Source organism: Callospermophilus lateralis, chromosome 1, assembly GCF_048772815.1.
Source record: "Callospermophilus lateralis isolate mCalLat2 chromosome 1, mCalLat2.hap1, whole genome shotgun sequence".
Lineage (NCBI taxonomy): Eukaryota > Metazoa > Chordata > Mammalia > Rodentia > Sciuridae > Callospermophilus > Callospermophilus lateralis.
Window position 1 is genome coordinate 214,174,880 of NC_135305.1, and position 15,555 is coordinate 214,190,434.

Here is a 15,555-nt window from a genome sequence, read left to right on the forward strand (position 1 = left end):
CCATGATCTCAGAGAACCTTCCTCACTCTTCTCTCCATTATCGTGGATCTGTCATCTATTCCTGAGGCTAATTTCTGTCCCGCTCCTGACTGTGAGCCCCAGGAGGCTGGAGTGCCTCTCTGCAGCACCTGGAACGCATACAGTAGGTGCTCAGCCTACAGCTCCTCCAACGAGAACCAGCAGGAAGACCTCAAGCCGACCCTCAGAGGCCTGACTCTCCCCTCCATATGGACACTTCCCTCTGGCCAGCCTGGGGTGGCAGTGGCCACCAGAGGTCTCTGAAACTTCAAGGTGGGGCTAGTGCAAAGTGCTCGGTGGTGGAGCACTTGCCCTGGGTTCCATCCCCAGTCCTAAAAGGGTGCGCGCGCGCGCACACACACACACACACACACACACACACATTAAAATACTGGTTAAATGTTGAGATGGTGGCTAAACATTGAGTTTCACGTGGTGTCAGGACATGCAACCTGGCTGCGCTGTTTCTACTGGGAGAAGCCAGGGCCCGCGTGGGTCGACCACAGAGGCGGCCACTTGTGTGGTGCTGTCCCTGTTGAGATGGCTGATGGAGTTTGGGCTTCCAAGGGCACCGGCCAGTGGGCAGCATCCCCATCTCCCTGAGGAGGAAACTGAGGCTTGGCGGGCCTGAGGTCACCCAGCAGGAAGGGCGAGCCAGGTGGAAGCCAGGTGGGGCTGTGTGGAGTCGGAGGTTGCAGGAGCCGGTGTGCGGGGTGTGGGTGTGCGGGTGTGTGCGGGTGTGTGCGGGTGTGTGCGGGTGTGCGTGGGTGTGTGCTGGGATGGAACCCAGGGCCTGGCACGCGTGAGTCCCACCCCCGACCTGGGGCGAGTCTTTCTTAGGAAGGATTTGGGGCCACGTGGGAGGGAGTAAGGGGTGGGAGGCAGGGGACCTGGCAGATCCCCTCCAAACAATCTCGGCCTGGCTTTCCAGCACCCACCAGCCCGTGTGTGACAGCCAGCCCGTCCTTGCCCTCCAGGGGGCATAGTGGTGTCCTGAGGGCACCCTAGGCCAGCGGATTGGTCCTAACAGAACAGAGAACGGGTATCATGGGCTGAGGGTGCTCTCTCCTCTAATAGGGGTGAATATTGACGGCACCCCGTCTCACATGCCAGAAGTGTGGGACACAGAGACACACTACTCTGAAATGCAGTCTGTACTCACATCGGCAGCACAGCCCCCATGGGGGCCAGCCCATCTCAAAGGCTCACTGCCACCCTGGGCTGGACAGGGAAGGTGGACAGGGAGCTGACAGAATGACTTGCCCTGGGCCCACAGCAGGAGAGGGAAGCGCCTGAGCAGAGTTTGGGAAACAGGAACACTGGGCTCTCATCCCCTGATTCTATGGGTGAGGGAAAAGATGCTCAGAGAGGGCTGGGAAACTGCCCAAGGTCACACAGTAATCCTGGGAGAATGTGGGATGTCCAAAAGGGCCCTGGGAGGTAGGGCGTCCACAGGATGAAGTCTCTAGGCTTATTTCAAGTTGGCCTCCTTCCAGGCAGAACTTTAGGGGAGGAGAAGTGAGGGACTGGTGAGGCCTGGGTCCCAGTCACTGGAGCCCTCGGTCTCCGGGCAGCTGGTGATCTCTGGCTTCTCTGGCTTCGGGAAATGGAAGCCACATTCATCCCTGCCTCGGCGTGAGCTCACTGTCTAGGCATGTGCAGCTCCTGACCCCAAACCCACGTGTCCTCTCTCGACCTGACCCACGGAATGGAAATGGGGCTTCCCGGAGGCTCGGATGAGGGAGGGGACCCCGACCTCTGGCTCAGGACACCCCACCCCGCTTCTCTGAGAGTCCAGCCCCCTGCACCCGAACCCCTGCTGACGCAGCAGGAAACCAGCCCGGTCAGTCACTTGCTTCCTGGTGGAGATGGCCGGCTGGCAAGCAAGAGCTGCCTGCGTCCCTTTCCTTCCTCTCCAAACACAAGTTCACGTTGGAGAATCAGGGCCTGGCCAGGAAACAGGCATTCCAGGCCCGGGGAGGTGCAGGAAGAGCCTGAGTGAGAAAAATTGGATCTGAAAACTCACATTTAATGACAGCCCTGGCCAAACTTGAGTCTCCTCGCCCCATCCTCCAGCACCCAAGGACTGCACCCAGTTACATCAGCGAGTCCCAAGTCCTTCAGGCTCCTGAATCCACACAGGAGCAGGGTGTTGGGCTCTCCATTTAATAGATGAGACAACTGAGGCTCAGAGAGTTAGACACTTGCTAAAGCTCACACAGCTGGGTGGCCAAAATATGGTGTAGAACTTGAGGTGTGGGGTTTTGGAGTCTGGGGTCCGGTGCTAAAGGGGGGCTTGTGGGCAGGTGGAAGTCCTGGTGGGGGGAGGTCCAGGGAAAGGATGGGAAAATGAGGCTGGGGCCAGGGGGGCAGGCGAAGGGGGACAAACAGGTGGGTCCACATTCCAGACTCCCTACCTGTAGCTCCCGAAAGCTCTTTTGCCCCCGAGGTCCTTCCTCCTCCAAGGGGCTGGCGGCGGAGGCACAAAAGGAGCCAATTTTCAGGGCTCTCTGGCCCGCCCGCGCGCCAGCCTGTGGGCGGCCCTGGCCCCCGGCCTAGGCGCCTCCTGGTGGCGGAGGCAGGTGCCAGATGGCACCAGGGCCCAGCCTGTGGTGGCTCTTTCCTCTTCAGACAGGAAGGTGGAAAGATAGTTTTCAAAAGACGGTGACTCTCAAAGGCACGGAAAGATGCGAACGTGTTAAATTTTAATTTAACTCCCGCGGAGCCGGCGGATGCCCCAGCGCTTCAAAGGGCCGGAGCCGGAGGCGCAGGCGTTCGCGGGTCCAGGGTGTGAAGCGCAGGCGCCCAGGCCACCGGCTCCCCGTGGGTCGGAGGTGGCCCTGCAGCGTCCCAGGCCCCGAAGCCTGGAGCCCAGTGGTTACAAGGACGACGTGTGGCTCCGCAGCTCCAGCCGGGAGTCCTGGAGGGGTTCAGACGGCCAGTGGCGCAGTGCCCGCGACGGCTGCGCAGAGGGCGCGCCCATGGACCCGTCCCCCACCGGCCGTGCAGGACCGGCTCCTGGAAGCCGGGATGTCCTCGCAGAAAGGAGGGCTGCGCCCGCCCCAGCACACCTGTGCCCGGGGCTCTGGGCACCGCAGCCAACAGCCACCACCAAGACCGCATGGGCCTGAGACAGGGGACCTGCGTGCTCTGTGTGCGGCCCCGGGTGCCACCCCAGCACACGCAGCAAAAACAGACCGCAGCAGAAACTCAGAAAGGCCCCTACCAGGGCAGGGGACGGGGCAGGCTGCTCCAGGGGACATCTGGGAAGGGCAGTCAGGGGCTGAAATTCCAGATGCAAAGGCCGGGGGCCAAGGCAGGGAGGAGGGTGGTCTCCAGGGGACACAGGCTGGGGTGGGGCTTGTGTCCTGTTCTCAGTAGAGTCAGTTCTGAGCTCTGCCCAGGGCAGAGACGGGCACAGAACGAATGCTGAGTGGTCCAAGAGCCCGCCGCCAAGGGCAGATGTCACTGGCTGCTGAGCCGGGCACAGGTGAGGCCCTGGTCCCCTGCGGGAGGCTCAGCAGCCCCCACCCCCACCCCCACCCCCGGCCCCGGCCCTGTGCCCGGCTCTCCTCCAGCAGCCTCCTGCCGCAGAAGCAGAAGGTGGGAGACCGGAAACTCCAACTGGGGCCTCCCAGTCCGAGTAGGCGCTGCTGCCATAACTTCATTTCTTTCTTCTTTTCTTTTTTACATTTTTTTAGCTGTAGCTGGACGCGATTCCTTTATTTTATTTATTTGCATAAGGTGCTGAGGACCGAACCCTGTGCCCCAAGCGTGCCAGGTGGGCGCTCCTCTGCTGAGCGCCAGCCGCAGCCGCAACTTCACTTCTTGAAGAGGTGGAGTCGGGGCTGGGGCTGGGGCTGGGCAGAGCCTTCCTTGCACATGGGAGGCGCTGGGTTTGCTCCTCAGCACCACATAAATATAAAGGCACTGTGTCCACCTGCAGCTAAACAAATATTTTAAAATATGTTGAGCCAGGATTTTTTCGTTTGTGAAAATTTTCTTACCCCCACTTTTTTGATGTAAAATTCACATACACTTTTTTTTGGTACCAAGGATTGATTGAACCCAGGGACACTGAACCACTGAGCCACAGCCACAGCCACAGCCCGCTCCCCTTTAAAAAACTTTGGAGACAAGGTCTCACTGAATTGCTTCCTGCCTCACTGAGTGGCTGAGGCTGGCTTCGAACTCGCCATCCTCCTGCCTCAGCCGCCGGAGACCTTGGGATCACAGGCGTGCGCCGCTAAAACTCATCACCTCAATGTGCACAATGACCTCTACCTGGTCCCAGAACATTTCCATCCCCTAAAAGGAGACCCTGCCCCCACTAGAAGTCACTCCCTGTCCCCCGATGTTTCTGTCCCTGTAGACTTTTCTGTTCTGGAAGTTTCCTACCAACAGAACCACACTCTGCAACCTCTCCTCTCACTGGTCACTGTGCCCTGGTCTGCAGCAGCACTTCGTCATTCTTCAAGGGGAAACAATACTCCACTGTGTGGTCAGACCCCCCTCTGCTCCTCCACACCTTTGGGCTGTTGTAAACAATCCTACTAGAATCACCTGTGCACAGGTATTTGCGTGAACCTGTTTTCTCAAGTCTCTGCCTGGGGTGGATTGGGGACATCACACCCAGTGCTGCGCTGCTAGTGAGCACCCCACACTATTATTTATGAAGCTTCATTTCAGCCCAAGACCAGGGGGTCTCACTGCTTTGGGCCTGTGATGAGGGTGCCAGATGGCAGTGGGAGAACACAGGGTACATGTGTAAGAGCAACTGCTCAGAGACAGGAAGCTGGGGTCCCACAGGCTCCTGAAGGAATGTCTCTCTCCAGTGACCCAAGGACCTCCCAGCATGCTCTACTTGTTTTCTAAATTCCTTTATGTGGTGCTGAGGACCAAACCCAGGGCTTCACAATGTGCTAGGCCACAGAGCGCTCTACCACTGAGCCACAACCCCAGCCCCTACTTTTTTAAAAACCAATTTAATTTTAGTTGATGAACACAACACACTTTATTCATTTGGATGTGGGCCTCACAGGTGCTGGGCAAGCGCTGGACTACTGAGCCCCAGCCCGTCTCTACTATTTAAGGTCCACAGCACTTCCCAATAGCAATACCCTGGGGACCACACCTAAACACGTGGATTTTTGGGAGCCACTATCCATATGCTTAAGTCCTTAGGGACATCCACTGGTGACGCCAACTCCTTGGAGGCATGAGGCGGTCAGGAAAGGATGGGCCACGGGGGCCCAGCCATCTGTGTCCACAGGCCCCATTCCCCTAAGACCACAGGTCAGTGTCACCTAGACCACAGCCACAGGAGAAAAGGGCAGTGCAGACCAGTGCTCTGCGGACCCACAGGCAGTCCAGTCCAGCAGACCTGAGCACCAATGCAGTGGAGGGGCCCCAGGATGAACAGGGAGACTGTGGTCTGGTGACAGTGCCAGGGACAGGCAGCCAGGCGTCTGCCAGCTGCAGGTTCAAGCTGGAACGTCAATGCCATGACCAACCCGGGCGTCTCGCCAGTTGTGGTGACGTACAGTGCCTGCCCACAGGCAATGCTTTATGGGGGCAGGGCTAATTGGCATTGGGACCTTACAAGGTGGCTCCTTGTTGGCTGTGTCCCCAGGGCTGAGGAATGGCTGGGCAGACAGAGGAAGTGACCAGAGTCACCTAGGGTCTCAGTAAGCACAAGAGCCCTCCCAGCTCCATGTGCAGAGCACCATCATCTGGGACGAGCAGGACAGGTCTTCAGTGGAGCCCAGTGGGCACCACCTGCTGGCAGGAGGCTGACAGGAGGTAGGCCAAGCCAGATTTATTGTTCTGGGGTACAGCAGTGGAGACGGGGCCCTGGCCCGGGACAGAGGCAGCTGAGCACACCCCTTTCTGGTGCCCTAGGAGGTCCACCTGCATGCTATGGCGCCCCCCCTCAAGTCTGTGCCACCGGGAGCTGGGGACAGGATCCTCTGCCCGCCGTGCCGCCTGCGGGGTGCAGTGGGGCTGGGGCCTCAGGAGGGTTTCCGGGAGGTGGCAGAGGCCCCTTTCTTCTTGGCTGGGGCCCGCAGCAGCGCCAGCCTCTTGGGCAGACTGGAGCTCGCTTTCATCACCACGTCGTGTTCGATCTTCTTCCGAATCCCAACCTCCAGGTCCTGAGGAGGCAACCAGAGAAACCCGAGGTGGGGAAGCCGGGCTGCCGCTCTCCCGCCCAGAGCCCTCAGAGCTGGGTCGGCAGGTCTCCCCTCACCTGGCGCCGGCCTGGGAGTCTGGACCCAAGTCTCACCCACCCACCTTGGGGCCTAAATGCACAACTTTCTCATGTCTGTACCTCTGTTCATGTCCACTTTATAGATGAGGAAACTGAGGCTAGGTAGCAAGGAGGTCCTTGCCCAGGATCCCCAAGCCACATGGGTGCCCAAAGCCTCTGACCTCAGATGACCCTCCTATCCCATGTCATCTCTGCTGAAGGTGACTGCGGCTCTGAATGGGGACGCGAACCAGTCTGGCTGAATCACCACCCTCAAACTGCACCTTCCCTACCTGCGCAAGTTCCAACACCATGACCACCACCACCAGGGTGGCCGATCGCGTGCTCAGGTACAGGGGACATGAGAGTGAACAAGATATGGAAAAATCCCTGCCCACGTGGAGCCAACATTCAATGCAAATGTGTGGAAGAAATTAGTCTCAGTGACATGGTGCATTAGACTTTTAAATGCTACTAAGTGCCGCTGTGCAGAATCAGAGATGATGGGGAGGTGACGCTGCCATCAGGGAAGATGTCACTAAAGCCACCTGCAGAAGGGAAGGGAGCCATGCAGATTCCCAGGGAAAGAGTCCAGGCAGGGAAAGCAGCCAGAGTGAAGTTCCAAAGTGGACAAGGAGTCACTAAGGGATGAGTAAGGGACTCTCCAGAGGGAGGGAGGGGGAAGAGGGGAGGAGAGATGGGCAGGGCCCTTCTGGCTGAGGTGAGGACTTGGACTTTTCCCGAGTGAGAAGGGGGTTCTGGGCAGAGCAGGGACAGGCTCCCTAGGGCTGCTGTGGGGAAAGGGTGGAAGCCAGGAGACCTGGCAGGGGGTGACCACGAAGTCCAGTTGGGAGGTGACATGGATGGGAAGTGGGTGGATTCCAGACCAATTCCAAAGGGATGGAGAGAAGCAGGAATTCAAGGATGTCATGAGGTAAGACTCCAGGACCATGGGTGGGGAGGAGGGGGGACGGGAAAGATGTATCAGGAGCTCTTTGGACACACGGAGTCTGGGATGCACTTGAGACTCCTACCCACCCCCCACAGAGATACGTAGACCACTGCTACCCAGGTTTTCTCTTCCCAGTGGGGCTGGTCAAGGAACCCAGGGCTTCTTAAATGCTAGGCAAGTACTCTGCCACAGAGGGCAAGCCCAGCCTTTCTCTAAGGTACTGTGACTGGCCTTCATCCTCCTCTCTCAGCCTCCAGAATAGCGAGGATTAAAGGGGCCAGCCACTATGCTTGGGTTGGGGGTTAGGTACCCAGTTTTTAAAGAATCACACTCTGGGGAGACTAAATGATTTGCTCAAGGTGACGGGACTACTGAGTGTGGGCTACAATTCAAATCCACGTCTGCTGCCGACAAAACCACACCTGAATCTCCTTCCAACTTCTCCATCAGCTCAACCCTACCCACCTACAGAACGGCTACACTTCAGGACTAGCACAAAAAGCCTGGGCGCGGTGGGGCAGGCCTGTAGTCCCATCGGTTCGGAGGCTGAGGTAGGAACGTTGCAAGTTCAAAGCCAGCCTCAGCAACTTAGTGAGGCCCCTGTCTCAAAAACTAAAACGGGCTGGGGATGTGGCTCCGTGGTTAAGCGCCCCTGAGTTAAATTCCTGGTACCAGGGAAAAAAGACAACGCGAACCGAGAGGCCGTGCACCCCTGTCGCCCCGCAGGGCTCTCAGCGCTCTCTGCTCCTCCACGTTCCGTCCTCGAAGCGCTGGGAAGGCGGTGCCCTTACTAGGGCGGCTCACAGGTAAAAGGCTAATAGCGAGGAGCTACTGCTCGTCGACGGAGCCGAGATCTGCACCCAGCGCTGCCTCCTGGCAAAGCCGGGGTTTTGCAGCCCGCAGCTGGCGAGCTGGGAAGGCTCCTCGTTCCAGGCCTCGCTGCTTCCAGGCCTGCAGAACGCGAGGCGCGTTTCTCACTCCCCGCGCCAGAGAGGACGCAGAGGCTCCGAGGCCGGGCCTTCTCCCGGGCCCTCGACGCTCCCTGGGAGCCACCTCTGGTCGCCCGCCGGCTCCACCCCGCGCCGCTCGCAGGCCCCACTCACCTTCTTAAGCTTCCGCTGCTGCACGATGCGCGCCTTCTTGGGGGCGATAACGCGACCTGGGAAAGACGCGGTGGCATGAGGCCGGGGCGCCCTGAGCCCAGCTCTCCCCGCCCTTCCCGGCCCCACTTCTCACCTCCTTTCCGCGGCCCGCGGTTCCGCTCCGAGGCCGCCGCTGCAGTTTTACTCTTCGCCGGCTTCTGCGCCTGAAACTTGCGCTGCCCCTGCGCCATGATCGGGCACCGCCGGAAGGGGCGAGGCCTCGGCCGGTCGTACCCGGAAGGAGCTCGGCACCTGGGATACAGCGGGGCCAGAGGGCGCAAGGGCTCACGGGATATAGCGTGGCTCCCCCGGAGCTGTCAATCATACCACTCGCGAACAGGTCCCAGTGTGTAAGGTCAACGTTACGGGCGCGTGTGTGCTTCCTAAAAGGCGCATCATCTTATGCTCTTTATACATAGAAGCCCGGATTAGGGTGAGGCCAGGCCTGGGAAATGTAGGGGGTGACAAAAACTTCAGTGATCACGATATATATATGTATTTTTTCTTTGCAGTGCTGGGGGTAGAACCCAGGGATTCTTGCAGGCTAAGCACAAGCTCTGAGTCACACCCCAGCCCCCCACGAATACTTTCAATGTTTTAAACCATCTTAAACCAGGCGCGTGGTACCCGCCAGTCATCCCACCCACTTGGAAGCCTGAGGTAAGAAGATCGAAAATTCGAGAAGGTCCATCTGGGCAATTTAGGGAGAGCTTGACTGAAAGGGGGGAAAAAAAAAAAGGCTGGTTGGATCCTGCTCAATCCCCAGTAAGGTCGGGGCTGGGGATGTGGTTATGCTAGAACACTTGCCTGCTGTGTGTGAGGGTTCAATCCCAGCACCCTGTTCCCCCGCAAAACAAAAACAAATAAAATTCACCACATTCAACTATACCGAGTAGAATGGCTGCCTGATTTTGTAAATCAAGTTTTATTGGAACCATAGCTAGTATCAGGCATGAGGAGAGTAAACTCAAATGGCAAATATAAGGTTTAATTCTTTATTTAAAATCTTGGAACCATGGAATTATTTTTACATTCTTTTTTTTGTTGTTGTTGTTACTGGGCATTGAACCCAGGGCACTCAACCACTGAGCAACACCTCTAGCCCTTTTTCATATTTTATTTAGATACAGGGTCTCCTCGCTGAGTTGCTTAGTGCCTCACTAAATTGCTGAGGCTGGCTTTCAACTCTGGATCCTCCTGCCTCAGCCTCCCAAGATGCTGGGCTTATGGTGTGTGGCCCCGTGCCCAGCTGCCTAATTCTTTTAAAAGAAAAAAAATACTGCATTAGGCAGGGCGTGGTGGTACACACCTGTAGTCCCAGTGGCTTGGAGGACTACGAGGATCACCAGTTCATAGCCAGCCTCAGCCACTTGAGTGAGGTACTAAGCAACTCAGTGCGACCCTGTCTCTAAAAAAAAAAAAAAAAGGGCTGGGGATGTGGCTCAGAGTTCAATCCCTGGTACCTATCCCCCCCCCAAAAAAAAGAAAAATAAAAAAAATTGTATTAAAATATTATTTCTCTTGATTAGTAAGGTTTTGGGGAGTCGTTTTAAAATTTGCACTTGAGGTGTTACCCTACTTACTTAAGGGAGGTACTAGTATCAGCCCCATCTCATAATTGAGGAAAGGCACAGAGAGGTAAAGCGACTTGCCCAAGATAACACAATGGAGAAAGAGAAAGAGGTGGGATTTGAAATTGGGCAGCTTAGTTGCAGCTGCTGGGTTCTTTTTTTAAATATCTTTTATAGTTGTCAATGGACCGTTATTTTATTTATTTTTATGCGGTGCTGAGAATGGAACCCAGTGCCTCGCACATGCTGGGCAGGTGCTCTACCACTGAGCCACCACCCCAGCCTGCTGCTGGGTTCTGAAGAGCCATGCAAGGCCCTGTCCTTTCTCCCTGCTCTAGAGAGAACTGGGGGAAGGTCAGTTTTAGGGTAGGCCACTCGGTCAATTTATTATAAAACCTGAGAGACATGGGCAAGGTAGAAGGCTGAGGTGGTTACATCCGGTCCGTCTGGGGTCCCTCCGCTAGGAGCCGGTGGTGCTCAGGGCGGTCCGGAGCTCGGCCGGGGTTAAGACACCCAGCTCGGTGACGATGCCGCCAGTGATGAGGTCATGGGGGGTAACGTCAAAGGCAGGGTTCCAAACCTCAATTCCTGCAGGGAGAGAGGGAGGTGTGGAGGAAGGATGTGGCGCTGTGGACGTCCCCAGGCTCTTGTCACCTGTGCCCATCACGGTGATTCTTGAGAATCTGAGTCCTCGCTCCTGAAGCGCAGGAAGGCTGGGGCAGGGCACCCGTGACAAGGTCAGACCCCTCCATTCTCAGACCGTCCAGCCCGGGGAGGCAGCTTCACGGCCTCACACGCCTCCGCCACCTCTGCCCGTGGCGGGGCTTCATCAGGAACCTCAGACCCTGCAGGGTGCAGCGCAGCTCCTCAAGCCAGGGTGGGAAAGAACCTCAGGACCTGGCCCTGTTCTGGCACCCCTTTTCTCCACAGAAAAGCGCTCTTCACCATGGCTGATTTTAGGACTGTCAGCAAAAGAGTCTCTGCGAAAGAGTCCAATGGAGATAAACTTCCTATTTTCGTTTCGCCCTGTTTTACTTGGCCGCTGGCTGAGAAGATACCAGCACTCCAGGTGCTGGACACCCCCTTACTAGTTTTTCACAAATGCATCCAGCATAGTACTTTGTAGAACTCTGCAAACAAGGCCTCTGGCCTTGAGCTGGGCTTCACAGAGATGTCTACATTTTTAAGATAAGTTACAAATGGGCTCCATGGTGACAGCTGGCAGGGGGAGGGAAGAAAGGGGAGAAGAAGCTCTCCCCTTCTCAGGTGTTGTCCTTGAAGGGTTAATTTGACCAGAACAGTGACAGAAAAAGCTGCTTTTATGTGAACTTCTGCAGACTGTGAACTTCTGAGCCCCTCCCCTTACGTGCTGGGTATAAAACTCTGAAACTCCCTGAACTCGGGGTTCAGGGGATTGATTGATTACAGCAAAAGCTGTGCCCTCTGAACCTGGCTGCAGCCAAATAAAACTGTTTCCTGCCTTCTTCGGTGCCTTGCCTGGTTTGTCCTCCTTCAGGTCTTTTTCTTTCTTTCCTTTTCTCTAGCACTTGGGCTGAAACCTAAGTGCTGTACCACTCAGCTACTCCCAGGCCAATGGAAAAACAAATAAACAAATAACAACAACAAAAACCCTGGGGCTTGGGTGTAGGTAGAGCACCTGCCTGGCATGCACAAGGCCCTGGGTCCCATCCCAGCACCAAAGAGAAAAAGAAAAAATCATTTTCTATTTGTAATCATCACTGTAACTGCTGATATTTCTTGAGGCATGCTTCTAAAGGTCATGTGGATTCATTGACTGAAGGTCCCTGAGTTTACGAAGAGGTTCTTTTCTCTTCTCTTCTCTACTGGGGACTGAACTCTGGGGCACTCCACCACTGAGCCACACCCCAGCCCTATTTTGTATGTTATTTAGAGACAGGGTCTCACTGAGTTGCTTAGGGCCTCCTCATTGCTGAATCTGGCTTTGAACTCGAGATCCTCCTGCCTCAGCCTCCTGAGCCACTGGGGTGACAGGCGTGCTCCACCGAGCCTGGATTCTGTGAAGAGGTTTTAATGATAGCTTTTTTTTTTTTCCTTTGCAGCCCTGGGATGGAACCCAGGGCCTCCCACATGCTGGGCTAGGGCCCTACCACAGCCACACCTCAGCCTGGCTCAGTGTCCTCCGAGACAGCTGGCCGGGCTATTCTTGTTTCTCACTCAGATGAGGAGGTCATGCAGAGGACACAGGACACCATGTTACTCACTGCAAATTCTCACCTGGACTTAGAGTGCCCTGCTGTAAGGAATGGCTTGACGGAGCTGCCTGTGCCCCGCCGCCCCAGCAGGCTGCCCATGCCCTACATGCCACCCCCCCAAAAGTGCTCAGGTGCCAGCGTCTCCTGTCTGAGCCCCCCGCTTACCGGGTGCTGCGATCCTGACCCCGTTGATGTCGGTCAGCTCCTGGCCTGGCCGCTCCTCGATAAGGATCTCCTGGCCCGTCTGCAGGCGGAGGTCGCAAGAGGAGCTGGGGGCGGCCACGTAGAAGGGGATGCCATGGTGCTTGGCGGCAATGGCCAGCTGGTAGGTGCCCACTTTGTTGGCTGTGTCACCGTTGGCGACCACACGGTCGGCTCCCACGACAACAGCTGGGAGTGAGAGGCTGGGGGTCACATGACCTGGTCCTGGCTGCCCTGAGCCCTGACCACCTGCCCGCACGCAGCCCGCTGACCTGACACCCCCCGGTGCGCCATGGCGGCGGCCGCCATGCTGTCGGTGATGAGGGTGGCGGGGATGTGCTCATAAACCAGCTCAAAGGCCGTCAACCGGGCTCCCTGGTTGTAGGGCCGCGTCTCTGTGCAGAAGGTGCGCTCCAGGCGGCCCAGGTTGTGCAGGGAGCGAATCACACCTGAGGGGGCAGCAGAAGGACAGGGTTGCCCAGTGGTGAGGGATGCAGGTGCCTAGGCTAGGAGGGGATCCCCAAAACCTCACCAAGTGCAGTCCTGTCCCTGCTAACACCTATTGTCCTTCCCGCTGTTGGTCCCTCCCACTTCCCTGGGGCCTCACTAGGGCAGAGACCTTGATTGCTTTATTCCCTGCGGACTCCAGTGCCCAGCACACAGCAGGTGCTTAATGCATGCTGGTTGCAGCATGGCACTGGAGTGCCATGGTGGTGCACGCCCACAATGCCAGCTGCTTGGGAGGCTGAGGAAGAAGACTGCAAGTTCAGGACAAGCCTGGACACTTAGCAGACCCTGCCTCAAAATAACAAGGGCTGGGGATGTGGCACCGCGGGAGGGCATGTATCTGGCATGTCTGAGGTCCAGTGCCACCGGAAACAAAAACAGCTGGTTGAGTGGATGAGTCAAAGGCAGGAGTCCTTTATGAGACCCGAGTTCCAGGACTAAGGGAGGGGCCCAGACAGCAAGGAAGCTTCCTGGATCCTGAGCGTCAAGGGGACCTGCTGCCTTGTCACTGCTCACCCCTCCTAGTCACAGCCACCCTGATCTCACCTGCGGGGAGGCTGTTCCTTCTCCTGTCCTTTTGGAGTCCACATCTACCCACTCTCCAGGCATAAGCCTCAGTCCAGGCCCATTAAGTGATCGGGCCTGGAAGAGCAGGTGATCTATCAGGAATCTTGAGATACAAGGAAAATCTTGATACTCTTGGCTCTTTTTCTTGTGATCTGAGCCCTGGGAGTCCCCCGTGCCAACCCCCAGAGCATGAAGATAAATGAGAGCAAAGCTAAGGACAGGACAGGTGGATCCTTATATCATTGGTTGAGCCCTGGATCTAGCTATACCTGATGCCAACCACCTACATTCACTGTTTTTGGTGGATAAAGTGGTTGAGTTTCTTTTCCATCCAAAAAAAAAAAAGACTCTCTCCTGTCCCTGAAGACACCACTCACCTAAGGCCGTGCCGTAGCCAGCAGTGGCCAGTGCACCAGTGTTGCAGTGGGTCAGCACCGTCACCTTGCCCCCCTCAGGGGCTGCCCGCTCCAGGATGTGGTGGGCTCCCAGGTCCCCGATGCTCCGGTTGTCTCTGAGGTCTTTCTCCAGCATGTCCTCGGCGCAGCGGATGACTCTGGGCCGACAAGGAGGGTTAGCGCCAGCTGCCAGGTCCAGGCTGGTCCCGCCTCTGCCCAGGGCTGCTGTGTGGGCCCTACTGCTCAGGCCTCTTGCTCTTGTGAAGCTGGACATTCTGCCATCAGCACAAACCCATTATGCTCACAATGTGTGCTCGCTATTTCTGGTGTGCCAATGCTAGGGAAGGGGCAAAGGAGTAAACAAGATGAAAATCTGTCCCTGTGGAGCTGACACTGGGGCTGGGGGGGGCAGGTGATGAGCAGATAAAATGAAGGAGGAGGCAGCAGAATCCCCAACAGAAAGCAGGGGGCCAGCTGTATTATGAAGAGGGGTTGGGGAAGGCAGAGACCTGAAACCCCAAGCTCCGGGATCACGTGGCCTGTAGCAAGTGCATGTGCCAAGGCCCTGAGGCAGGAGTGAGCCTGGCATAGTCAATGAACACTGAGGTGTGGCTGGAGCCACCAGGAAGAGGAAGAAAGGAAGAGGGCAGGTAAGGGATGAAGACCGGAAACAAAGTTCCTCAAGAGCAAAAAATCAAGGGAACCAGGGGAGCACATGGGCACAGGTGAGCTGGACATGGGAGGGGTGGGGTTTGCATAGTTGAGGTCAAGAGCTCTGGGGCCCAGATCCGTGGTGTCACCTGTGGGACCCGGGACAAGGGACGTAAGAATGCTGTGCCTCTATTTTTCCATCTGTAAAATACATACACAAAGCCAACAGTGTCTGTTGCCGCGGTGACCAGCCCAGGGCTCCCTACCTCTCCCGGACCGCCTCCTCGGTGGCGCCCTCTTGCTCTGCCTCCTGAGCTGCGGCGTCCGCCAGGTCGCGAGCAGCGCGGGCCATGTTGACAGCGGTGGGCCGGGCGGTCACGAGGAAGCTCAGCCTGTCGCGCACGAAGTCTACCAGAGGGGCAAGACCCGGCCCCCCGGCGCCAGCCTGGAGCTCCACGGCGAGGCTGAGGCAGCCCACCAGGGCGATGGCCGGGGCGCCCCGCACCTGTGACACAGGGCGGCAGGGGCTGCAGGGGCTGCAGGGGCGCGCGCTCCCCCGCCCCCGGCCCGCCGTCCCTGCGCGGCCCCACCTTCATGGCGCGGATGGCCTCCCAGGCCTGCGTCACCGAGCCCACCGCCTCATAGCGGCTCTGCTGGGGCAGCAGCAGCTGGTCGAGGATCTGCAGCGAGCCCCGCGAGTAGCGGATGGCCTCCAGCGGCATGGCTGCGCCGCCACCGTCACTGCTGCTGCAGCCACCGCGCAGGCGGGGCGGGACCTCCCGGAAGATTGCACATGCGCGTTCCAGCCCTACCCGAGGGACTCCCGACCCGTGGAGGCAGAAGCCACCCCAGGCCCCTCGCCAGTTACCCGACCCCTTGGAACCGCAAAACGCAGCCTCTGCGGAGCGCCTGGCCCCTGGCCTCTGACCGCACTGCGCAGCTTCTGGGTTTCACAGACGGGAGGTCCGCACGCTGAAGTCCCTTGGGTTCCGCAGGCAAGCCCACCCCCGACAGGGCCAGCATGTGGCGTCCAGCTGACAGGAGCTGGAGTGGGGGGTCGCATCATCACC

At 57.6% G+C, this 15,555-nt stretch overlaps 2 protein-coding genes across 2 annotated transcripts; both read right to left on the reverse strand.

Annotated features, from left to right (window-relative positions):
• Positions 1 to 5,821: 5,821 nt before the first annotated feature.
• On the reverse strand, positions 5,822 to 8,581 carry C1H19orf53 (chromosome 1 C19orf53 homolog). Its single transcript, XM_076848044.2, has 3 exons — positions 8,454 to 8,581; positions 8,321 to 8,376; positions 5,822 to 6,170 (listed from the first exon to the last, which is right to left on the reverse strand). The coding sequence occupies exons 1-3, from the start codon at positions 8,548 to 8,550 to the stop codon at positions 6,030 to 6,032; spliced, it is 294 nt and encodes a 97-aa protein (XP_076704159.2). The 5' UTR covers positions 8,551 to 8,581; the 3' UTR covers positions 5,822 to 6,029.
• A 664-nt stretch (positions 8,582 to 9,245) lies between these two features.
• On the reverse strand, positions 9,246 to 15,396 carry Mri1 (methylthioribose-1-phosphate isomerase 1). Its single transcript, XM_076847882.2, has 6 exons — positions 15,076 to 15,396; positions 14,752 to 14,990; positions 13,817 to 13,992; positions 12,638 to 12,814; positions 12,330 to 12,554; positions 9,246 to 10,518 (listed from the first exon to the last, which is right to left on the reverse strand). Exons 1-6 carry the CDS (start codon positions 15,205 to 15,207, stop codon positions 10,391 to 10,393), a joined length of 1,077 nt encoding a protein of 358 aa, XP_076703997.2. The 5' UTR covers positions 15,208 to 15,396; the 3' UTR covers positions 9,246 to 10,390.
• Between the last annotated feature and the right edge of the window lie 159 nt (positions 15,397 to 15,555).